Here is a 25,916-nt window from a genome sequence, read left to right as displayed (position 1 = left end):
GCTCTCCAACAGCGTGGATTTGTGGATGGGATCATTTTTATGCAAGATGGCATACCTCCACACATTGCAAAACCAGTTAAGCAGCTGCTGAAGTGCCATTTCGAAAATGCTAGAATTATCAGCCACCATTTCCCTAAGCCTGGCCTTCTGGATCACCTGATCTCAATCCTTGTGACTCCTGGCTGTGGGGCTATCTGAAAGATGTTGTGTTCAGTGTTCCAATTGCAAACTTAGCTGCATTGAAGGCATGCAATGCACAACACATTTTGAATGTGACCCAGAAACACTTCGATCAGTTGTGAAACATGCTATTTCTCAATTTAAACTTCTTTCAGAAAAAGGTGGACAGCATATTGAACATGTTTTGCACCAGTCACATGGACATTAATAATCCGTTTTGATTTTGATTGGTGATTTTTATGCAGATTTTGGCATCAGGACAATTAAAAACTGATATGATTGATGCTTTTCATGTGGTTTTTGGCCTCAGGACAATTAAAACCCGATGTGAGTGATGCTTTTTATGCGGTTTTTAGCCTCAGGACAATTAAAAACCGATGTGAGTGATGCCTTTTATTCAGTTTTTGGCCTCAGGAAAATTAAAAACCAATTTTTCACATCCAACTAACAGAATCACGCCTGTACACCCATGCATACTGAGTAATACAGTTTGTTTAACATCAGACAAACTCCTTAGGCATTGTTGTATGATTTATTCGTCAACTGTAGCCAACCACTATTAAATTATGATGCTTACAGCACCATCTATTGCTACATTTTGTAACTATTTATTTTTCTTCTGCTATACATCTTCCCCCTTCTCCGATAATATTCCACTGCAGTTTGACATCATTTTGACCAGTGGTGTTATTTCTACAATGGTTTGAAAATTGAACTTTAATTATAATCACCCTGTACTTTCACATACAATGGAATGATTTACAAATGAAAATAGTGTATGGATTACTTCCCATGAATTTTCTGGCTTCTCTTGTCATTGCAAGAGTTGGCTACTGTACCAACATCAAAAGTTGTGTTGATGTATCCAATTACTGTAGATCTCCAAGCCATGTATGAGGTACAAAAACGACTCATTGGCTTGAAATAATAATTGATATTGTATGAATACACATAGTGTACCACTATTTCTGGAAAGATTCTATAAGTTCAGGATAATTACATACAGGGTTTGTCTGGAAAGTAATGTGTCACACTTTTTTTTATTTATTTCTCAGTTAGTTTCAGCAATGTAAAATTCTTTAAAGAATGACCCTTCTGCATCAATACATTTTTACTACCGTGATTTCCATGCATCACAAGCTTTCATGGATCTTCTCAGTCAATGTTCTTCAATGATGCTGTCAAAGTAGCTTGCGTGTTGTCCAGACTTCAGACACTTTCCTTTCATGACTCTATTCAGTCAAGGAAACAAAAAAAAAAAAAGGTCTGCTAGGGCCATGTCTGGACTGTAGGGTGGCTGCATCACTGTTGTCACACTGGTACAGGTCAGGCAGGGCTGTGACAACAAAGGTGATGTGAACCAGCGCATTGGCATGGTGCAGTTTCCACAATGCCTGGAACTCTTTTCAGACGCAGCGCCACTGTGATTTGGTCTCTGGAGCAATCCCTTGTAAAATTGAGAGTTGTCAGTCTAAACAGGGGGTAAAAACTCATGGTGCAGTGTCCCCTTTGCATTAAAAAAATAAATAATAAAATAAAAAAAAAAATAAAAATAAAAGAAAAAAATGAGCACGGACTTCACCTGGAATTTGCTCGTGCAAGCTTGGTTCAGACACTACAATAATGTTGTGGGCTATTCTGCAATGTCCCTCTTTGACTCCAGATTGTACTGAAAGACCCACGACTCATTCCCAGTCATCATGTTGTCCAGGAAATTGGGATCAACTTCACAGAGTGCTCGAGTTCTTCACACACTTCCACTTGCTTTTGCATGTTGGTCAAACTTCTGGGCACAAGTTTTCCATATACCTTCCACATGCCCAAGTCTTCTCATACAATGTCATGAACAACTGTTTTTGGCAAGTCCAATAATTCTGGTATCATGTGAATATGCACTCGTTTGACAGTCTGAATTCAGTAACTCGGGGCACATGGTCATCCTTTTGGGATGTTGATGGGCATTCTGCAGGGCTTGTTAGCGACCTCCTCCAGAACTTCTTCAGTCATATGGTGCGCCTAGCCTCCTGCAACTGTCAGGGATCAACCTACACCAACTCGACTACAGGTGTAAGCTGTGGCATGAAACTGTGATGTCAATAAACCAACTACAGCAGGCAGATTAATTTAGGGACAGCACCGCATGTTTCAGAAATGCTGTCTGTTCTAGTGATAGATTCAGATGTTGTTTCTGGGCTGGTATTTTCATGGTACTCACAGTTATTGGCTATTAATGTTGTTCCTATGTACCATGCCAAATGTATAATCGGAGAATGGTGCAGTGCATTCTCTTAGCTCAGACTGATCTTCTGGATCTTCCAAACAAACTGTGCAAACTCTTTGTTCATATTTTGCTTCATCTGAGTGTGATTGGCATTGTTTGCTTGGTTTATTCCAAGGCAGATGTTGATTTCATTTATCAGTATCACTTCAGGTAAGCTACCATCATAGAGTTTATGCGATAAATATATCTCCATGCCATTCGTCAAACTTCAAACAATATAACATGGTAAAAAAAATACAGACTAACTAGGCATTCAATAATCATTATATCATGTTCTAGAATGCCACTACCTGCTACTTATTTTGGACCTACAGCTAGTAAAACATACAAAACTAATAGAGGAACCACATGTAAGTGCATATATGTTATTGTTTGCAGATGTACAAGATGTGCATTTTCTTTTTCTCCGTTAGCCATCCTCTTTGTCTTTTAATCATGTCTATTCTTGTTCTTACTGTTTCTTCTGTTCATTCTCGACCTCTTCTAAGCTTTTTCTTTTCACTTATTTCCCACCTCGCTTCTTCCATGTCTATCCAGCTTTCAGCTCTTGTTGTTGGTATATCAATTCCCTGCAGCTGATTATTAATATTGTGGAACTGAAGTTTCTGCCATTATAGTCAACTGCTGCATCAAATTTCTTATTGCGTTTATTCTTTGTTACTAGTATATTTTTCAGAAGCAGCTAGCAGTGGCTACTTTTGCCTTTTAATCTGTAACTTGGCTTGTTCTATATCCTTGAAGCATCTCTTTCATGTTGGGATTTGTGAAACATGATGATGTGTGAATGAATGGAGGAAAAATGAATGAAACAAATTTCCGTTTCTTACTTTTTTCTTCTAATAAAGGAACTGTTAGTTTCAAAATTTTTAGATTTGATTTTTTTTCCAAAGTAAGAAACCACATTTATTTTGTCATTAAGTCAAGTTATATTTATAACCAACAGTTTCTGTTCCTCATTATTACAGGACCTGTCTATTATGGAAGATGTCATAAATCTGATGGAAGACATGATTTCAAAAGTAGCAGATAATGAGACATATATTCCTGAAGAACCATTTGAACCTGATGTTCCAGCTGCAGGAAATGGAGGTTCAAGGTCCGGAAATGTGAAGTCACGTAAAATGGATGTTGTCATTATATCTGATGACTCAGTAGAGTCAAGGTATGATTATATGAAGAATGGTCCAGGGAAAATTAAAACTGTAAACTATTCTTCAAAAGTTGGACCAAATTTGAAGACTGAGCCTAATACTCCAAGTGATAATGAAGATGATAGACAGAATAGTATGTATTATGACATACCTTTAGACATGGAAGTTGAATGTGATGAAGATGAGGATCCCTATGGTTTAGAGACAGCAGCTGATGTTAAATCAGAAATGGTTTCAAACAAATGTGATCAAGAGGAATTGCCAACTGACAGAGAAGCCACTGGAAAGAAAAATAATGAACAAGAAGTCCCTGAAGAAGTTGTATTAGCAAGACGCAGTTCTCAGGAAAGTACAACAACTACTACTACAACTACAACTAGAACTGAAACATCAACAAGTGCTGCAGATTCATCAAACAGTAGTGATGACTCCTCTTCAAGTGACAGAGATGACGACTCAAGTAGTTCGGCCTCTAGCGATTCCAGTGATAGCAGTGATTCAGATTCAGAAGATCCTAATCGGTCTACAGGTACTGTTGTAGCTGCTGAGTCGGATAAAAAGGAAGAAAAGGTGAGCCCCAGAAGTACAAATTTGACAAATCAGAAGAAGAAAGATGACACAAAGTGTGGTAAGTTGAAATAAAACTACATACATCTATATTCTATGGTTTGTAAACCGGAATTGCAAGAGATCAGTTTGAAGAGTTTGGGAGAGAGTAGGGGGTTGATAGTATTTTTAAAATCTTTCTTAGGAAATTGTGATAATTTCAGTAATTCAGCAAATAAAACAAATGAATGTTATATTTGTATTTCATGTAGATGTTCAGAATTGTAGATAAAGACTATGCAGAAAACCAGAATGTTAATTTTTGGGCCAGGGATGAGAGGTACTTCACAATATCTTCTGTAGACAGATGCATGATGAACTTTATGTGAAATGCATCATGTGTATAACTCTGTGATTTTTGTTTGAGAGACTTCAAATACAGGAAGAGCTGTAAAGGAGACTCAACTTTAATTTGTTTTTAAAATATTTATCCTCTCCACATGACATTTTATTTACATGAATAAATCATCGAAGAGTTTTTGTTTTGATTTTTAATATTTTATTTTATTATAGTGGAGTGCTATTCTCCTCTCTGAACCAAAAATAATCGCTTGAGAATCCTTCTGCTAATATTTCTTTTTATTTTTTTTTTTTTTTTAATATTACTGATATTTTCAGAAGATCTAATGATTGTGGGCTCAGAGCTCTGAGGATGGAATCTAATTGTCTTACACATAATTTTCTTCTCCACTTCCTAGTTCATATATCTTTTTGTCATTTCATTCTCTCCTTACTGCTTCTCTTCCCGTCCTACCTCTTTAAGGTGTCTTACACTCTGTCATTACTAATTATAACTCTCCTAGTTCTTTCTTCAAAGAGCTCATTTTTGAATATACTGCAGATATGTGCTTGTTATTGCTTTAGAAATGTGAGCAAAATGTGAAACTGCACTCAGTCTTACCAATTTTGTGCGACTTTTCTTCAGTGGTTTTAAAATCCATCATCTGTGGTAAATGTAACTTTCTTGTAACATAAAGATCCTTCCATTGAATCTCATGTAAGTTTGATTCCATTTAAATTAGATGGCAAAGAGTAATCCAAGAATTGAAAACCCATATTCAATGAAGACTGCAATTTCAAATGCCTGAAAATTTCCCTTGTTGCTTTTAACAAAGTAATACAGTTCTGCTGTATACATGATGACTAGAAATGTTCATCTCAAGCTTAAATATCTATAATGTCTTTGGCATGAACTTATTATAACATTGAGGATGTACAATAACAGCTTTCTTTCTTTTAAAAACAGGTAGTAGCAAGCCTTTTTCTTACCATCATTCAAAGACGTAAAGTGTGAATACGTTTCACCACATACACACAGAACCTTCCACTATTTCTGTATGGCTTGTAAATGTTGTAATTGTCTTGCATGACTGACTTCTTTTTCCATTAATAATTTCTGTTTATTTTTCATTTTCTTCCATGCAAATGCTAGATCATTTCTTAGAGCCCAACTACCATCTCAAAAGTTTTTTTTCTCTATTGAACTGGAATTAAATTTCTTACTGTTCGGCATCCACCATTCAATTTTTTATTTTTTTTTTATTTTTTTTGAGTAACACATTTATCAAAATTATCAGTTTCACTTTTCAGTTTATTCCTGGTATGTTTCTTATTTAGAATAGTAAATGATCCAACGTCATTGGCAACTCTGTAGTAGTCATTTTTTAAATTAGGTTTAGACCAGCCTCATTCTTCATGAACTGGTATACAATATTCAAAGTTTTGTGACTCAGAATGTACAGAATTTTAAAACTGTATACTGTACTTCTTCATTACTGAATTGTGCTATGTACCATTCAGTTGACATTTTCAAACTGATTCAGACAAGTGGTATGAACAGAGAGACAGTCTCTCCAAATGTGAGCCCCTTTCTTCCTCCCATCATAAAAAGCCAGCATCTAGCTACTGCATATGCTGGCGACACAGATCATGCAGCTGGCTGAATATACCATAGTTTATTTCTCTCTCCATTTGAACTTTTCACACCAAATTTACTTTCTTACAAACACACATATGTATCACATACCTGAAAAGTCACATTACAACAGATATATATCTGTAAAGGAACAGATAAGCAAATTAATTCTTGGTTGATCAGATGGGAATAGAATAGCAACAGTGCATAAGATAACATTTTTCCAAAGTGGACCTTGAAAAGTTATATGTGAGTATATGAAATTTCATGTTATGAACCTGTAAGTTATTTTCTTTTATTTTTGAAAAATGCTGACAATTATAATGTAAGACTTTGTTACTTCATATAGAGTGCACATTAAGTGATACTTTAATTTAAGGCATGAATTTATAATTAATTTGTTTTTAAAAATAAATGTTCAGCTATTATATGACTCTCACTTCTTGTACAGATCACTATAGTCTCATCAAAAGCTGCCTAATTGCATTGGAAGAATGTGTACTACGCTTTCCACATCACTATAAATCACTGTACCGACTGACGCATTATTATTTTCATTCAAAATTCCATCGTAATGTCAGCAAATGCAGGGAGTTACTTCTGGGGATTTACACTTGTCTTCCTGCCCAAAATCGCCCTCCTGGAAGCAATTTTCAAGGATTATTTGCTGACAGAAAGAGCACAAATTTCTTTAATGTAAGTATGAAAAGTTTTCCAGTTTTTGTGAAAACTATATAATTTCTCACTGTAAAACTGAACCAGATAATTTCATTTCAGTGAAAAGATATTTTATTGTCAAGTTAAATTCTGCTACTATTTTCTTCTATTATGCCTTTGTTGCTCAATAGCTATTTTTAAATTAAAATTATCAATACACCTTTTCTGTTTAGGACCACCAGGTCTTTGAAATTTTGATTAATTTCTCTCTCTCTCTCTCTCTCTCTCTCTCTCTCTCTCTCTCTCTCTCTCTCTCTCACACACACACACACACACACACACACAGAGAGAGAGAGAGAGAGAGAGAGAGAGAGAGAGAGAGATGTATGTGTGGGAAGAGCAGTGTAAAATGTCTAAGCAGGGTCGAAGTATCCCCCAGAGTAATATTCTGTTATCTATGCAACATTTTTATGGCCCGCTTGCAATCCTGCACTCTGTGGGTCATTCCTGTCAGGATAGTCCTATTTCAGTACCTGTTTCTTACACTCATCTACCATCTCCTACTGCAAGCCATCACATTCAGGAGGATAGAGATTCCAAATTCCCATCTGTCTACAAAGTTTTTGGGTTTCTGTGATCTCTTTGAAACTTCTAAGCCATATATGAAGTTGCTTTGTTTGCAAGGAACAGCGTAAATTTTCTTCCATACCCCGTCCTCTCTGAGCATGTAAATCTCTACTGACAGCACCAACAAGAAATCCTAATATTTCTTTTTGAGGGGGAGGGGAACTGTGAATCACTTACAAGCACTTTCTATTTAGCCAGCTATAATGTCATGTCATAGATCAGTTGTTTTGCAGTTTGTGCACTGACTTGCTCTTATCTGTTAACATGCAACAAGCTAGTTCGCAAGGCCAGGAGATAAACCAGACTCGGGTTGAAACCATGCAGTGGATAGAACACTGGCCAGTCTCAGTGTGAGTTTTAAGTGATTTTCCACATTCATTTAGGCAAATTCTGGTCTGGTCGCCAATCCAATCTCTGCTGCAGAAAATCTTGTAGACAAAAAGTTAAAATACAATAATGCACAGAACAGTGTTTACACAATTCACAGACAGTTGACACACACAAATTTCCACCCTTGGATTAACTGTTTGTTGTGGTGACAAGATCATTCAACCACAAACTTAAAATAAAGCAAATCTGCCAAATCGTGAAACTCGTGGACCTTGTATGATGGGACAAATTCTAGAGAGAATAGGGATGCTACTTGGGCACAACAAATAATCAGTTGTATTTTACGCATAGGAATATTAATGATTTTAAGTGCTCTTAACAGTGCTAAAATAGATAAGTATTACTGTCAAACTGCACCTAGCCACAAACTCAACCGGCCAGTTGTGCAAATGCTGCATATTACAAAAAATTTCTTGAACAGGTGCTTTAGCACCCAGGATCCATGAAACTTCAACTCATACAGGTATAAATAAAATTTTCTTGAAGATTAATAATTGGTTATCAGAAAATGGATATTGTCACTGACCTTGGATAAAACACTACAGGTTCACTTCTGCTTTGTACAAGGCCTGGCCGCATGATTAGAAACAATGCATGAGAGTAAATCAGTAAATGAGACAGAATATTCTCAATTCTTAGGTGCTTATATTGGTAAGAACCAGAATTGACAGACACTTGTTACAAGTCTTTTTAAGCATCCAAGCTGTGCAACTTTTGTGTTACAGATAATATCAGGTTTTGGACATTTACATTTAAAATAGTTGGCTTCCTGTAACTACTGTAAGAAAACCTGAATATAGAATGATTCCCTGTTTTTAAAGAGGCTCCTTCAGAAATTTTTATTTTTGATGAATTATGGGTAATCAAATTTACAAATTGTTTAATTGATATGAAGTATCTAAAGATCTGCCAAAAAAGTTAACCAGTCATGGTGTTTTCTTAGATGATGTTAATGTGCAAGTAGTTTCTCATCAAACACTATTGGAAGTTACTGGGCTAATGATGCTCTATGTTGTAACATGAGCCCACCATGTTGAATATTGTCATATGTAAACTTGAACTTGTGTTGAATTCAGACACACATGTAATTGGCCAATTCCTCTTTATTCCAGAACTTTCATTGAATAATTTCTAGAGTAATCAGAAAGCCTGCTGCTCCAGTGCATGAAACCATCCCTGATTTAGGCCCCTTGAAACTTTGGCATGTAGAACCAACAATCTCTAATTTTTTATTCTTCATCTGATGCCATTTACGAACATTTGCTTCTGTGACATCAAATTTTCTTCCTGCTGCACAGTTGTTTGTGGCCTCTGCTTCATGACTAACCTTGTAACTTATAATTAGTGTTGTATTGTCTGCGTGAACAGGTTGTGAAGTGTAAACTCGTAGATCATGAGTCAGGTCTATGATTTGCATTGATTATCAGTCACTATAGAGCATTAAGCAAACTGAGCAACAACAAAGTGTTATGCTCTCGTCTCCCTTGTGCTGAACCAGACCACTCTGTTCCAACAGTGCACTTCATCATTTGTAGCAATCTTAAAAATTAGTGGTGCTGTTTTGGTAGGGTTGCCGAACTTAATGATTCATTTCTTATGCCTCATTTTGATTGCTTTTGTGAACATATTTATGTTAGAATTAACTTATCTTCTGTTGAAATGTATACTATTACTGAGTATTTGTCCACTTGTAATGTCAGTTCAGTTCTGAGTACATTTAGATTCAGGCGAACCACAGACCAAATGTGGTAGACTAATAAATTCCCATGGTTGGTAGCAATATAAATTTTGCTGCCCTCTCCTCCCCCCTACTCATATACAGCCAAGCTGGTGCCAGGGCACCTCATCCCACCGTTCTGAAATTACAAAATTCAGACTGCTCACGACATCAAGTTCCAAAGCTTTATCTGCAACTGTAAAAAGACCCTGTATTTTTCAAATGACAGGTGTGAGAAAAAAAACCTCTTATATTCGGGTAAATACGGTACTGTACCTATTTTCATTTGCTACCATCTTATGGATCACATTCTGGGAACTCATTGTTAAAGAGAAGTGTTTGTTGCACAGGGGATGTAGTGTAAGTATAATGTGTGATGCCCTCTGAGGAGCCTCTTGTAGACATCTTTGCAAACACTTAGGCATACTGACAGCAGCCTCAAAGTACTCTTAGTCCATAGTGAAGTTTTTTTAGCAATCATTTACAGTCCAAAAGCAACAGTAACATTCATAAGTATAGTTACTAGAAAGAGAAATGACTGGCTGAATTATCACTCAGCCTTAGCATGACTCAGAAGGAAGGGAGGTATTCAGCCATAAAAATCTTTGACCACTTGTCCAGTGATATAAAAAGTTTAATGGATAATAAAATTAACTTCGAACACACACTGAGATCACACCTGCTTTTAGACACTCCCCCCCCCCCCCCACCCACACACACACACACACACACACACACACACACACACACACACACACACACACCTGTATGGTTACTTTTTTGTGTGCTGTTCAATGAGGTGTTATCATTATTCTTTAAATCAGGTATATTTTCTTTTTCCCCCACTGAGAAAGGGGAGTATAATTGCAAACTGGCTTGTTCTATATTACTACAGTTATAATCCATGGAACAGTCAAATAACCAGCTAACATGTCTTTTGGAACATCCCTCCCAGCAACAAATCATCTGAGCTCCATCGTTGAGAACTCTCTCTCCAAAATGTCTTTTTTTCTAACAATCCTCCACCATTTCCTAACCTGTGCTGCTTCCGTCCCATTCCCTTGTTCCAATTCCTCTCCTAACATTTTCACCTTTTCTTCTGCTGTCATGGAATTTTATTTCTCTCACCACCTAACCCCCCCCCCCCCCCCTCGGTCTCTCTCTCTCTTCACACATGCACGTTTGTGTGTCTCCCTGTCTCTGCCGTGTTCCATCCATCAGGTAAGAGCCACTTGTCTCCACAACTTCTGTCTTCCAGTACTTTCCTGTCCCCACCTTTATCTGAATATCACATGCCCCCTCAGTTGCCAATGCTATTTACTCGCCTCACAATCCCTGACCACTTCAGCAACAGCTTACTCAGAAGATTATAGAATAAAACCTATTTTGGTCTGAAAGCTTTTGAAATATATTCAAGTTATTGTGTGACAAACCTCTCCATAACCAAAATATATATAAGGAGTTCTGTTTGACTTGATTCCAGGGTGTTTGGCGTATCCCTGTCCCAGAGATTGATAGACCTGGGTGTTTTGCTTCACATATGAGTCGCTGTATTCTTCTCCTCATGGATGTACTACGAGAATTACATGAACATTCTCTCCTGCTAGAACTTTGTGTCGCCTTACGTCGTACTCCAGAACCAGATAAGTTAGTTTTTGACTGTGAAAAAAACTTGAAATCAGATTGTAAGTGACTGCTGTGGATTTATTAATTTTTATTTTTATTTTTAGGAAATATTTGAGAGAATCTGAGCGAGAGCAGTTATCACGACAAGCTCTCTCCCTGTCACTTCAGACTCTTCGTGCGAAACTGAGAAATGAAATAACTAGTGCTCTTGCACTGGAAGTGTATCGTACTTACCAGTATGTTCAAAAACAATTGCCACATAAAGAATCTACATTTTCTGCACTTCTGAAGGATGTCTGCAAACGATATGTGAAGGTAAGGGAGCTACTGCAGCTTCATACAGTGAAATTTTTGGATGTCTTTTGCTTCACAAAACTAGTGATGATATTCCATGAAATTTTTCGGGCATTGTGACTGTGCTGTGTTGCAAATGCCCTTCATCAGGGTATACCACCAACCCACAAATTTTTTATAGAATCTGACTCCAGACACAGATGCTTCTGCATATACGGGGTAACGATATGTACTGGTGTAGATTCCTCCTTAATAATGAATTAAGGTCCACAGCTTTAGAGAGGCCAAAGACTCTTTATTGCAGGCTTGCAAATGAAGCATGCCACATGATACGTGCAAATAAAACAGCAGACAGGGTGTATACGACCCGGGACAACCGGGAGATCTGGGAAAAACCCGGGAATTTTTTCATCCGGGAGAAAACCGGGAAAAACCTGGGAATTGTTTAGAATTCCGGGAATTTTTCATTGTTTTAGTTTTCAGTTAAATTTTTGTGATTTTGACTGGTAAGAACCAATACTCTAACAGAGTATATTATTGTATCCAGCTACTGCCGAATCTTCGAGACCAATATTATATGTGAATTCTATGTATATTAATTTAAGCCATTGTGTATTATCGCTACTTACGAGTGATCTTGCTATTGGCTGACTACATCACGTGTCCTATTGCCTATTGCTGTCATTAGCTGGCGAGACCACGTGAATGAGCTATGACGCTTACAAAAGCACATTGCAATCTCGATTTCAATGCTTCGGAAAGTGACATTCGTTGTTTGGTGGAATTCAGATTTATACCTTCATAATACGAAAATATGCAGTTACATGTTGCTGCACATTAAAGGTCTTTCAAAACGTGTTTTTCCCCCTGAGTTTCGTTTTCTAATGTTCCGGAAAATTCTACTTCGATATATAAAACCGAAAAACATCCAAAGGACTGATGACTTTTACAATGCCAAGTCACTGTCACTTAACACGGAAAAAGTGTATTTTCACCCGGGAGAAAGTGTATTTTTAACCGGGAAATTCGGGAAAAATCCGTGAATTTTTTTCCTTGTCCACATATACACCCTGAGCAGCGCATCTCACTGACTGTACATTATCATATTAGAAGAATAATATGAAGTAATATGAAGTGGCAGAGACAATTAATTACTGTTGGTATATTGGACACCTTAAAAGTAGTGTTCTTGGCCAGGTAGCTTTGAAAGTGATGTGCATGTAGAATAATTAACAACATAAGAGGTCCATTCATTTAGTAAAAAAAATGCATTGTTGCATAAATAATTAAAAAGGTTGAATTTCTGACAGGCTATTATTGGGTATTTATGATATGAAATTCCTCATCACTAGTAGTGAATGGTTTTCAAGTTCCATAGTCTTTGCTTATTAAAAACTGCTGTCTTTAGCCTATAAGAGCAAAAAATGGGAAAGGAAAGGACATCAAAGAATAATTACATGCATTGGTATTCCTATTGCCTAGTGAAATACCAAACCACATTACCCACTTGCACATGTTGGGTTTTCTGTAGAAAAAGTTAATAAGCATTTCAGCATTTTATTGAAAATGAAATACCACAAATATGATAAATTCCTTGCACATCTGTCACTCATAATGCAGGAATACAGAATAAATGAAATTAATTAATTACGGAACTCTCATTTTTAGGTGTCTATGAAAAAATGTAATTTCAGAATTGGAGATTAAAGTGATCATTTGACACAAATGAGGTGTGATCGAAAAGTTCCACTTAAATAATCTTTATTTATTCATCAGTGCCAAATTTGTCCTCTTCATACCAACCCCCTTGGATATAATACACATTCCAGGATTTTTTCCAACTTGAAAGCACTTCTGGAACTCACTTTTTGCTTTGATGTTCAGCTCCTTCAGTGATTTGATTTGTATCTCGTCAGTGGTGGCAAAATGCCGTCCTTTCACAGTTATCTTCAGCCTCGGGAATAGAAAGAAGTTGCAGGGTTTCATGTTCAGTGAATGTGGTGGCGGAGACAACATAACGTTTTTTTTTTTCCCCCGACAAAAAAAAGAAAAAAAGAAAAAGCATTCAGGCATGAGTGCAAGCATTGTCGTAATGCAATGACCTTGACTGATTTTGCCACAATTCTAGTTGTTCTCTTCGACCTGCTTCATGCAAACAGCACATAACTTTCAGGTACTATTCCTTATTGACCATGTAACCATAAGGCAGGGACTTGTGATGCACTATCCCAATGTTATCAAAGAAAAAAGTGAGAAGAACCTTCACATGTGATCAAAGTTATCAAATCTTCTTCGGCCTTGGCTCTTCAGGCAGTTTCCATTGCGACCATTGGGCGTTGACTTTGACGTTGTACCCATGTTTTGTCACCCTCTTTTGAAGATCTGGATTGCTGCCGACTTCATTCAGCAGCTCTTAAGTGGTGTCTGTGTGGTGTCATTTTTGGTTGAAATCCAACAATTTTGGAACAAACTTTACTGTTTCGTGTTTCATGCCCAAAACATATGAAAAAATTGCTTAGCATGAGCCGAAGGGCATGCCAACATTATCAGAAACCTCTCTGAGGGTGATTCAGCTATTTTCCAGAACCATTTTCTTTACTTCTTCCACATTGCCATCAAAAATTATTGTGCTAGGGTGTCCAGGGTGGTCAGTGTCTTCTTGACCCTCTTTTATACCACTCGTAAACTCTTTGTGTTACTCATAGTAAGCTCGCCAAAAGCCCCACTCAAAATTTCTGATGTCGTGTTGCACTTAATTCCATTTTTCAAGCAAAATTTAATGCAAATTCTTTGATCCTTCTTTTTTGATAGTAAAAATTCGCCAAACACTTGAAAATGTGTATAACCTTTCCAACAATAAAATACATATTCAAAACAGCTGAAAATGCTAAATTATACCAGAAGCATGTGTGTCAACAAGATAAAAAAAAAATAAATAAATAAATAAAATAAAATAAATTGAAAATCGGATGAATAAAGCACGCAAAATTAGAAAATTCCCATTGCGTTTTGATCACACCTTGTATGTGTTCATCATTCATGTTTGTTATGTTATCATCTTTTTGTGTCATTTTGAAGATTTTTTGCATCTGACATTAAGTTCTTTAGCATTCTCAACTGTTAGACAACTCTTACAGTAAGAAGAATACCATTGTTAGTGGTCACTGTCAATGTTTACTGATAAAAGCAGTGGTCATAATGGTATATTCTTCTGAATGATAGGTTAAATAAGTGTCTTTGAATCACTCTATATTATAGTGATAAAAAGGAGTTTAATTGTGGAACACCCAATGAGGTCAAATGAGGTGAAAGTACAACTCAGAGATGACATTGCCACAGAGTTTATCCAGAATTTTGAATCATTGCCAGCAGTGGGGTGTTTTGTGGGCCATCCCGTTGACTGTAGGCTGGCATAAGGGATTGGCTATACCCAGCTACCACAAGTGTGATTTTATTGATTTTACTCATATATGTTCATGCCAGTGTCATGGTCACAGTTAGTCTGTAAGGCACGTATTGTGTTTTGGAATTAAGTTGACTTTCTTGTTAGAGAACTTTAGTTGGGATCTCAGTACTGAATGAATTGTCACTGTGTCATGCTGTGGTTGTAATATTGGTGACCTGGCATCATTCCTATGGAATGGACACTGTTGGACTCTCTGTGCATCATTTGGGTGCAAATGATTGACATTAATATGATTTGTATTAGCCATACAACGAGAACGGCAACTAGCATACCCATTTGAAGCTGCGTACTGTTGGCAGTGAAACAGTAAAATTCAATGGAGTCACTCAGGCCAAATGGATGTGGAGTTCATGAAGTTGTGTGTACTACTACTTAGCAGCTACATTGACAATGATGATTATGATGATGATGAGAATGACAAGGTGTGACAGCTCTTTTTGAATCTTGACCTCCTGTAGAAAATTATTCCAGTCTTTCCTGTTTAGCACTGAACCCCTCCAACTCTGAATTCCAGTTTCCCTCATGTCCTTTCTGACACCTTCCTACCACCTTCACTTTGATCTGTCAACCCTCCTGGTTCCTTCATGCACTGCACTGAATATCTTCTCAATCATTCCGACATTAGCTCTCAATACATGGCCTGCTCATTCCAGTCTTTCAGTCTTAATGCAACTGACAATGTCTGACTCATTATCCAGCGTATATAATTCACTGTTGAATGTCCTCCTCCGGACACCACTTTCTTCTACCTCTACATTGACATCAATACTCTGCAATCCACTTTACAACGCGTGGTGCAGGTTACCCCATACCAACCTACTAGTCATTTTCTTTCCTGTACCACCCAGAAATAGAACAAGGGAAAAATGACTGTCAGCGCATATGCTTCCGTATGAGCCCTAATTTCTCGCATCTTATCTTTATAGTCCTTACACGCAATGTATGTTGGAGGCAACAGAATCAATCTGCAGTCAGCTTCAAATGATGGTTCTCTAAATTTTTTCGATAGTGTTCCTCGAAAATAACATTGCCTTCCCTCCAGGGATTCCCATTTGAGTTCTCAAGGCATCCCTGTAACACTTTTGTGTTGTTCGAACTTACCACTAACAAATCCAGCAGGCCGCCTCTGAAGTGCTTTGAAATCTTCCTTTAATCTGACCTGGTCAACCATTCGCCTTTTGCACCAAAAATTTATGTATATAAGAGAATAATAGAGGTCATATCAAACTTCCCTGGAGCACTCCTGATGATATCTTTGTCTTTGATGAACACTCACCATCCAGGACAACATACTGGGTTCCATAACTTAGAAGTCTTTGAGCCACTGACATACCTGTGAATCTATTCCATGTGCTCATGCTTTCTTTAACAGACTGAAATGGAGCACCATGTCAAACACTTTCTGGAAATCTAGAAATATGGAATCTGTCTGTTGCCCGTCATTCATAGTTCACAGCATATCACATGAGAAAAGGGCATGCTGATTTGTGGACAGAAGCTTCTCGGTCTCAAGAAAATTTATTATATTCAAACTGAGAATATGTTAAAGGATTCTGGAGCAAACCCATGTTAGGGATATTGGTCTGTAATTTTGTAGGTTCGTTCTTTTGTCCTTCTTATACACAGGAGTCACCTGCCTTTTTTTTTTCAGTTGCTTGGGACTTTGCACTGGGCTAGAGATTCACAATAAATGCAAGTTAAATAAGGTTCCAATGATGTAGAGTACTCTTTGTAAAACTGAATTGGGATTCCATCAGGATCTGGTAACTTATTTGCTTTCAGCTCTTTTAGTTGCTTCTGTACACCAGTGTTGCTTATTACTATGTCTTGCATATGGGAATCTGTGTGATGGTCAAATGACAGTATGTTTGTACAATTGTCGTGCAAGAACAACTTCTTAAATGCAAAGTTTAAAACTTCGGCTTTACTTTTACTGTCATCTGCTGCCACACCAGACTGGTCAATGAGCGACTGGATATAAGCCTGAGACCCAGTTAGTGAATTGATCTGGGACCATAATTTTCATGGGTACTCTACAAGATCTTTGGCTAAGGTATATGATGGTAGTTGTCGTAAGCTTTGCCCATTGATCTTTTTACGGATGCATGAATTGTATTAACTTTTACCTGTCATCATTTGCGCCTTCTCTTTTGAACCAAGATTGCAACAGCCTATTCTTTCTCAGCTGTTTTGACTTTTGTTGTTAAACCACGGTGGGTTTTTTTCCACCTGTAATCGACTTATTTGGCACTTACTACTCCAGAGTTTGATTTACAATCCATTTAAACTTTGCCCATAATTCCTCTATGTCCGTCATACTGGAACTAAATGATGTCAGTTCATTGTCTGAGTGGGATGTTAACAACTTTCTGTCTGCTCTTTCTTGCAGAAATACTTCCCTAGTCTTCTTGATTGACTTGTTAACTTTGGCAACCAAAGTCACTCCGAAGACATGACAGTCAGGCTAATCCCATTCTTTACACTGGCGCTGTCGATCAGGTCAGGTCTGTTGCCACCTGTGAGGACTAAAATATTTCCGTTGTGTGTGGGCTGTCGAACTAGCAAGACAGTTTCCGGAAAACATGGTCAAAAGAAATTTGGAAGACTGTTTGTGCCCCCACAATGAATCCATAAGATGTCCCCATCTATACTCAGTAGTTTAAAATTCCCTCCAACTAATATTGCATGCTCTGTATGTGTCCATATTACTGTCAATGACTCTAAAACCACTCACAGCTGAATAGGGTAGCAGGTAAAAACATCCAACAATTAACTTGATTTCACCTAGACCTCCCCCCTGCGGGTTCGGGGGTTAGAATAGGCCCGCGGTATTCCTGCCTGTCGTAAGAGGCGACTAAAAGGAGTCTCACATGTTTTGGCCTTATGTGATGGTCCCCTCTCGGGTTTGACCTCCATCTTTCTAAATTATTCCGAAGAGCGAGCCAATTGGGGAAGGGCGCCTTACATGGTGCACTGTATCCGTCGTGCAATTAGACCTTTAGCCGGCTTTCACGTCGTTGCAATGGTGTCCCGCTCGTTTTCGATCTTTAGGGTGGGGATACGTCCCTGGGTGCGATTACCAAGCTGCCCTCTGCAGTGTTTCTTTTACCTGCGATGACGACCTTGGACAGTTTTGCACCTAAGATCCAGCACGGTAGCCAGTCCGTTGTGGTGGGGCCGCCATGTACCCTCTTGGTTGTAGCCCCCTGACAACACAGGGATCGCTCTACTGATGCCTGCGCCGTTAACTCCCCACGTATGCCAAGGAGTAGATGCCTATCCTCCTGGGGTATCAGGACTCCCGGCAACGGCCATCCTGCCAGGTGGCCTTTGCTGTGGCTGGGTGGCGCCCGTGGGGAGGGCCCTTGGTCGGAGTAGGTGGCATCAGGGCGGATGACCCGCAATGAAGCGTGGTACATCATCTCTCGCTGGCAGCCAGCCGCCAGCAGTCTCTAAGCGTTCTCGGGCTCAATTTAATGCTCCGAAGTACGATCCGAAAACGTTCCCCTCCCTGGCCACGCCGTGGGAAGAGCGTAAGTCCCAGGATGGAGGTAACAGTTATTCGCCCCGATTCTTAGTTTGCACGAGAGCTGATGGGGAGTCTTTTCTCTCCACAAAGCCTCAGTTCTTCGTCGAGCATTTAGAGGACAAGTTTGGGGAGGTGGAGGGCTTGTCTAAAATGCGCTCTGGCTCAGTACTGATACAAACGGCATCCTCCGCCCAGTCACACAGGTTACTTGCTTGTGACAAGTTGGGGGATGTTAAAGTTACTATTACTCCACATAAGAGTTTAAATATGGTCCAGGGTGTTATTTTCCATAGGGACCTCCTTTTGCAGTCTGATGACGAGCTGCGCGCCAACTTAGAACGTAGAGGTGTTCATTTCGTCCGGCGCGTTCATCGGGGTCCGAGGGACAATCAGGTTGCTACTGGTGCCTTCATCTTGGCCTTCGAGGGTGATACGTTACCGGAAAAGGTCAAGGTGATGGTCTACCGATGTGACGTCAAGCCCTATATCCCTCCCCCGATGCGGTGCTTCAAGTGCTGGAAGTTAGGCCATATGTCTTCCCGCTGCACTTCCAGCCTCACATGTCGAGATTGCGGACACCCATCTCATCCCGATACTCCATGTGCCCCGCCTCCCATCTGCGTCAACTGCGGGGAGCACCATTCACCTTGCTCGCCAGACTGCAGAATATTCCAGAAAGAGCGCAAAATCATGGAATATAAGACCCTGGACCGACTGACTTATACTGAGGCCAAACGGAAATACGACCGATTACATCCAGTGCGAATGACAACTTCCTACGCCGCTGCTACAACACCTGTGCTAGCCCCATCAGTTTCGCGCTTTCCGGCCGGATCGACGAGTGGTACAACTCCTCCTGCCCCCTTGCCAGTGGGGGGCTCTACCCACCGGGTTGCTCCTGTGCCACCTACCTCAGGAGCAACACCATCCCCCCCATCGGGGACGTCGGTCCCCGCTTCTAAGCCGGAGAAGTGTCCAACTTCTTCGGCTTCACACGCTCGCAAGGGGTCCCTTGGGTCCCTCCCTTCCCAGGTTTCCACCGGCGGGAAGGCTGACGATATACAGTGGCGTAAGTGCCCACAGCGTGAGAAATCAAAGAAGAGCAGCTCTAAGCCCAAGGAACGCGTGGTGGTAGCCACCCCATCGCAACCTTCTAGCTCTGCGTCTGCGGACGAGGTGGAGATTCTGGCGTCCGCTGAGGACCTCGATCTCGCCGGTCCCTCAGACGCCGTGAATAGCAATAGCACTAGCACGGGTGCTCAATCGGAGGCAGCAGGTGACCCAGCGGCGTAATCTGCCGTCCCAGTCCCGGCACGCCTTTCTCAGCCATGGACAAAACCATCCTCCAGTGGAACTGCAGCGGTTTCTTCCACCATCTAGCTGAGCTCCGCCAACTTATCAGCCTTCACCCTTTCCTCTGCATTGCTCTGCAGGAAACTTGGTTTCCAGCAATGCGCACCCCCGCCCTCTGTGGCTATCGGGGTTATTATAAGAACCGAGCAGCTTATGAAAGGGTGTCTGGTGGCGTCTGCATCTATGTCCTTAACTCTCTTCACAGCGAGTCTGTCCCTCTACAAACAGCTTTAGAGGCTGTCGCTGTTAGGTTGTGGACGCCGCAGGCTCTTACCGTCTGCAGTCTTTACCTTCCACCGGAGGGTGATGTCGCGCAGCATGTCCTGGCTGCGCTGATAGCCCAATTGCCGCCACCTTTCTTATTACTGGGCGACTTTAACGCCCATAACCCTCTGTGGGGTGGGTCAGTGGCAACAGGTCGAGGCGCCACCGTTGAGCATTTATTGTCGCAGCTCGATCTCTCGATTTTGAATGATGGTGCCTCCACACACTTCAGTGTGGCGCATGGCACCTACTCCGCCATTGACCTTTCAATCTGTAGCCCTAGCCTCTTACCATCTGTCCACTGGAGTGTGCATGACGACCTGTGTGGTAGTGACCACTTTCCGATTTTTCTGTCACTACCACAGCGTCACTCTTCTGGGCGCCCTAGCAGATGGGCTATGAATAAGGCTGACTGGGACTTGTTCTCCTCCACTGCCGCTATTGAGCCTCTCTCAACTGATGCCATTGATGCGGTGGTTACATCGGTCACCGCCGGCATCGTCACTGCCGCCGAGTCTGCCATTCCCCGTTCTTCTGGGTCCCCTCGGCGGAGGGCTGTGCCTTGGTGGTCGCCTGAGATCGCTGAAGCGATTAAAGATCGCCGGCGGGCGCTCCAGCGTCACAAGCGACATCCCTCCATGGACCACCTTATCGCCTTCAAACGGCTGCGTGCGCGGGCCCGCCTCCTTATCCGCCAAGGCAAGAAGGAGTGCTGGGAGCGGTATGTGTCCACCATTGGACTCCATGTCACTCCATCGCAGGTCTGGGCCAAGATTCGACGGGTCTTCGGCTATCGGACCCCTGCCAGCGTCCCTGCGCTCTCACTGAATGGAGCAGTTTGTACTGACTCCGACGTCATTGCAAACCGCTTAGCAGAGCATTTTGCTATGAGTTCCGCTTCTGCGAATTACCCCCAGGCCTTCCGCTCCATTAAAGAGCGGATGGAACGTCGGAGCCTTTCTTTTCGCACCAACGCTTCTGAACCCTACAACGCTCCATTCAGTGAGTGGGAATTTCAGAGTGCCCTTGCCGCTTGCCCTGATACCGCTCCCGGGCCAGATCGCATCCACTGTCAGATGCTGAAACACCTTTCAGTGGACTGCAAGCGACGCCTCCTCGACCTTTACAACCGTCTCTGGGTCGAGGGTGAGTTTCCGTCGCAATGGCGGGAAAGTATTGTCATCCCCATTTTGAAACCTGGAAAGAACCCTCTGGAGGTGGACAGCTACCGTCCCATTAGTCTCACCAACGTTCTTTGCAAGTTGCTTGAACGGATGGTGAGCCGGCGCTTAAATTGGTTGCTGGAGTCTCGGGGCCTTCTGGCTCCGTCTCAGGGTGGGTTCCGTAAAGGCCGCTCCGCCACCGACAATCTGGTGAGCCTTGAGTCGGCCATCCGTACAGCCTTTGCCCGCCGTCAGCACCTGGTCGCTGTCTTTTTCGACATGCGGAAGGCGTACGATACGACATGGCGTCATCACATCCTTTCTACGCTTCATGGATGGGGTCTTCGGGGCCCTCTGCCGATCTTTATCAGAAATTTTCTGTCGTATCGTACCTTCCGCGTGCAAGTCGCGGCCTCGTATAGTTCCTCCCTCGTCCAGGAGAACGGGGTACCCCAGGGCTCTGTCCTCAGTGTCTGCCTGTTTTTAATTGCAATAAACGGTCTCGCTGCGGCAGTAGGAAATTCTGTCTCCGCTTCCCTGTATGCTGACGACTTCTGTCTTTACTATAGTTCTATTAGCATTGCAGCAGCTGAACGTCAGCTACAGGGCGCTATCCGTAAGGCGCAGTCTTGGGCTGTAGCGCGTGGTTTTCAGTTTTCGGCTGCCAAGACCCGCGTTATGCATTTCTGCCAGCGCCGAACGGTCCATCCTGAGCCGCGGCTTTATCTTGCCGACGAACTTCTTGCTGTGGTGGAGACCCACAGGTTTTTGGGTGTCCTTTTTGATGCCCGGTTGACTTGGCTGCCTCATATCCGGCAGCTGAAACAAGCGTGTTGGCGGCATCTCAACGCCCTGCGTTGTTTGAGCCACACCTGCTGGGGCGCCGACCGATCTACCCTGTTGCGGCTCTACCAGTCGTTAATCCAGTCTCGCCTGGATTATGGGTGCCTAGCTTATGGCTCAGCATCCCCATCTGCGTTGCGGGTGCTGGACCCAATTCTCCACAGCGGGATACGCCTTGCCACTGGTGCTTTCCGCACCAGCCCTGTGGACAGCGTCCTAGTGGAGGCAGGTGTACCTCCACTGCGGTTCCGACGCCAACGTTTGCTGGCCGCTTATGCTGCCCATGTTTTTAGCTTGCCCGGGCATCCAAATTATCGTGTCCTGTTCCCGCAGTCAGTCGTCCATCTGCCAGACCGTCGGCCCCGGTCGGGTTGTCCGATCGCCGTACGCATCAAGGAGCTTCTCTGCGGGCTTGGGTTTTTCCCAGTTCCACCTCCTTTTCGGGCGCCTCTGCGTACACCCCCGTGGTGTGTTCCTCGCCCTTGCCTTCGGCTCGACTTGGCACAGGGCTCGAAGGACTCGGTCCCTCCAGAGGCCTTCTGCCGCCGCTTTTATTCCATCCTGGCCACGTATCAGGGCTCTGGAATTGTTTACACCGACGGTTCGATGGTTGCTGGTCATGTCGGGTATGCGCTAACTCTAGGGGACCATTCTGAACAACGGTCCTTGGCGGCTGGCTGCAGTGTTTACACTGCTGAGCTAGTCGCCATCTTTCGTGCCCTAGAGTATATCCGCTCCTGCTCAGGTGAGTCCTTCATTATCTGTAGCGATTCCCTGAGCGGTTTACGAGCTCTCGACCAGTGTTTTCCTCGTTCTCGTCTGGTGATGGCTATCCATGAGTCCCTGCATACTCTTGCGCGTTGCGGCCGCTCTGTGGTCTTTGTGTGGACCCCCGGTCATGTCGGTATCCCGGGCAATGAACATGTTGACCGCCTGGCGAAAGAGGCCACTAGTAAACAGTCTCTGGACGTTGGCCTCCCAGAGACTGATTTGCGGGCAGTCCTCCGCCGAAAAGTTTTTGCGCTTTGGGACGCTGAATGGCGCAATCGGATCATGCCCAATAAACTCCGTGCCATCAAGGAGACGACGACTGTGTGGCGGTCATCCCTGCGAGCCAACCGCAGGGACTCTGTCGTCCTTTGTCGGCTCCGCATTGGCCACTCCCACCTGACACACAGTTATTTACTGCGCCGGGAGGACCCTCCTGTATGTCGCTGCGGGGCGGCTTTGACAGTGGCCCACATTTTGTTGGCCTGCCCCCTTTTAGCTGTGGTCAGGCAGACATTTGCGCTGCCTGATACGCTCCCTGCCCTCTTATGTGATGACCCTGGTATGGCTGACTTAGTTTTCCGTTTTATTCGGGCAGGGGGTTTTTATTATTTACTCTGAGTGTTTGTTCTGTTCGTTTGTGTTGATTCTGGCTATTGGCCTACGATTTTACGCTGAGTTTTTAATGTGTTCTCGGTGGTTGGCTTTTCCTTTTTATCTCTATGGTCGGCCAACCACTGTCACACTCTGTGTGATTTTAATTTGTTTCATCTGATCTCTGTAGGAGTATTTCTTGTCCTGTGTCGTCTGACGTCTTTCCTGTTGTTCGTTTGTTATTCTCTTTGGGTGGTTTTACATTTTTTTGGAAAAAGGGACCGATGACCGTCGCAGTCTGGTCCCTTTAATCCCCCCCAAACCAACCAACCAATCACCTAGACCTGTTATAATTGACCAGATAACTTCATTGCCACACTCAAATTTGACCTCAGTAGAGACAATATTTTTTTCAATTGCAGTAAACACACCCCCTCCTATGGCATCTCATCTACCATTTCATTATGTTCCACGAATCACTAAATATCTCAGAGCTTCCTACTTCGGGTTTCAGTCAGCTCTTAGTCCTGAGAATAATTCGAACACGAGAAGTTTCTGGTGGGCAGTACATTCAGGAACTTTGTTACAGATGCTTTGACAATTTACCGATAAAATTTTGAGTAGTTTGAAGTGTCTTTGTCTGAGCACAGAGTGATATCACTATTTGCGTATCCTCTGGCAAATACTCACCAGAGAACCTCAGTCTGTTGCCTAGCCTAAAAAACCCCATGTGCCCTCCATAAGTACTGTGCTACCCTATTAGCTGCTTCCTTTGTGTAGTGCACCCCTGACCTATTGAGGGGAGTCCTTCAATTCCTCACCTGACACCGCAGGTCCAGAAATCTGCAGCCAAGACTTTCACAGAATTGACCTCCGCCAGCCATCCATGTGAACTGAGGATGGCCTCAGAATCCAAGCGACACGCATCATTAGTGCCAACGCGAACCACAACTTGCAGACGACTGCATTCTGCACACTCGATGGCCGCAGGCAGGGCTTCTTCCACATCTCTGATGAGGTCCGCCTGCACACATACTGCGTGCTCATTGGCTTTCTGCCTAAGGGGCTCCATAATGTGCCTAATGGTGCCCTCCTGTTAACTAGTAAACCCCTCCCCCTGTGTGTCTGCACAGATCCTGCTGAAGGAGTGGGCACTTGTCCACTCACAGGGTGAGTGGGCCAAGCTAGAGGACCAGCCTGCACATTGGCCCTCTGCCTCGAGCAATGCAGACACATTTCCACCCTTCACTCATCCTCCTGTGAAGGCAAATCCACCATGTTGGGTACTTTGGGAGGTGCCTCAGGAGGAGAGAGCATGGATGAAGCAAGTGACACCTGAGGTGTTTCTCTGCCCAATCAGATTAATAACAAATGATGTATTTTTTTATCTAAGCCCATTATGGTCCTAAAAACAGTGTTTTCCATTAATATGATAAAAGTGAAACAATCTTAGTCCCTTGATAATAGGAAATAGTGTAGGATGATACACAATAATCACAGATTCTCTGTCAGTGAATGATTTTTATTTTCCACTTCTGTGAGTAGAAGTGTAAAATAAAAATTGTTCACTCATTTGTCAACATTGATAATATCATGTAATAAATAATGTTGTCCGTTGTAGTCTGTGTCTTATCAGTGGTTTCAAATACGGATACTCAGCGGGCAGGAAATCGAAGATGTAGAGTAAGAAAATTTGTTTGGAAATAGGAAGGTATAGGTAGCTTAGAAGATGCACATTATGCAGATGTAAATGAAAGGGTCAGCCATTTAATAAAGATATTTAGGAACACAGCAGAAGATATTGCAAGTATGAGGAAGCAAATGTATTGCAAATTTCAAAAAACCTAATAGTAGTTAAGTGAACATATATCATCCAAAATAACACACTGTTATACATATCCTTCATGACATGGCTTTAGGTAGTTCTGAATAACTATGGCACTATTTATAATACTAATTCTTAATGTTGTTTGTACATGTTGTATCTGATGGCATTCAAACTGAAATAAATACTTTTGGCACTCTAGAAAATTCAGAATTTCAAGGACAAGAGAACAGAAAATAAAATTGAATAGTCACAGTATATACATAAGCTATATACATTACCATAAAAATAGTAAAGTGAATATGGAATAAAATTTGAGAACGAATGGTTTTTTGTGTTCTGGTACATTGAAGATCTGTTCTGTATTAAAAGTGTAAACAAGTTAATACCTAATGTTTCTGTTTAAGAGAAAATACACCATGTGTTGATTTTATTTCCGCTTTTTGATAAGTTAACTATATTAGAGTGTCTGCTTCACATTTTCTAATTTATTGCAGGCAGAACATTGACTTTTATAGTCAGTTTTCATGTATGTTTTAGGCTGAGAGCTGTACACTGGAACAGGCAGTGCGCATCTGTCAACAAGAGATTGTACGTGTACCCCCCAGTCCTGGAGGTGGTCCGGCACAAGCGACTCAGGTATATACTAACTGGGTGAGAAGCTGTT

General features: G+C 41.9%; 1 protein-coding gene across 2 annotated transcripts in view; it reads left to right on the top strand.

Moving 5' to 3' along the window:
- Positions 1–25,916, top strand: part of LOC126168524 (calcineurin-binding protein cabin-1-like) — a 254,871-nt gene that overhangs the window by 223,024 nt on the left and 5,931 nt on the right. For both annotated transcript variants that reach the window (XM_049920564.1, XM_049920563.1), the window contains 5 exons: positions 3,427–4,240; positions 6,585–6,829; positions 11,008–11,171; positions 11,255–11,465; positions 25,790–25,888. In XM_049920564.1, coding sequence (XP_049776521.1) covers positions 3,427–4,240; positions 6,585–6,829; positions 11,008–11,171; positions 11,255–11,465; positions 25,790–25,888 — 1,533 coding nt within the window. The remainder of the gene's footprint in view (positions 1–3,426; positions 4,241–6,584; positions 6,830–11,007; positions 11,172–11,254; positions 11,466–25,789; positions 25,889–25,916) is intronic.

This window comes from Schistocerca cancellata, chromosome 1, assembly GCF_023864275.1.
Source record: "Schistocerca cancellata isolate TAMUIC-IGC-003103 chromosome 1, iqSchCanc2.1, whole genome shotgun sequence".
Classification (NCBI taxonomy): domain Eukaryota; kingdom Metazoa; phylum Arthropoda; class Insecta; order Orthoptera; family Acrididae; genus Schistocerca; species Schistocerca cancellata.
Note: the sequence above shows the minus strand (reverse complement) of the source record. Positions and strands in the feature narration are given on the sequence as shown.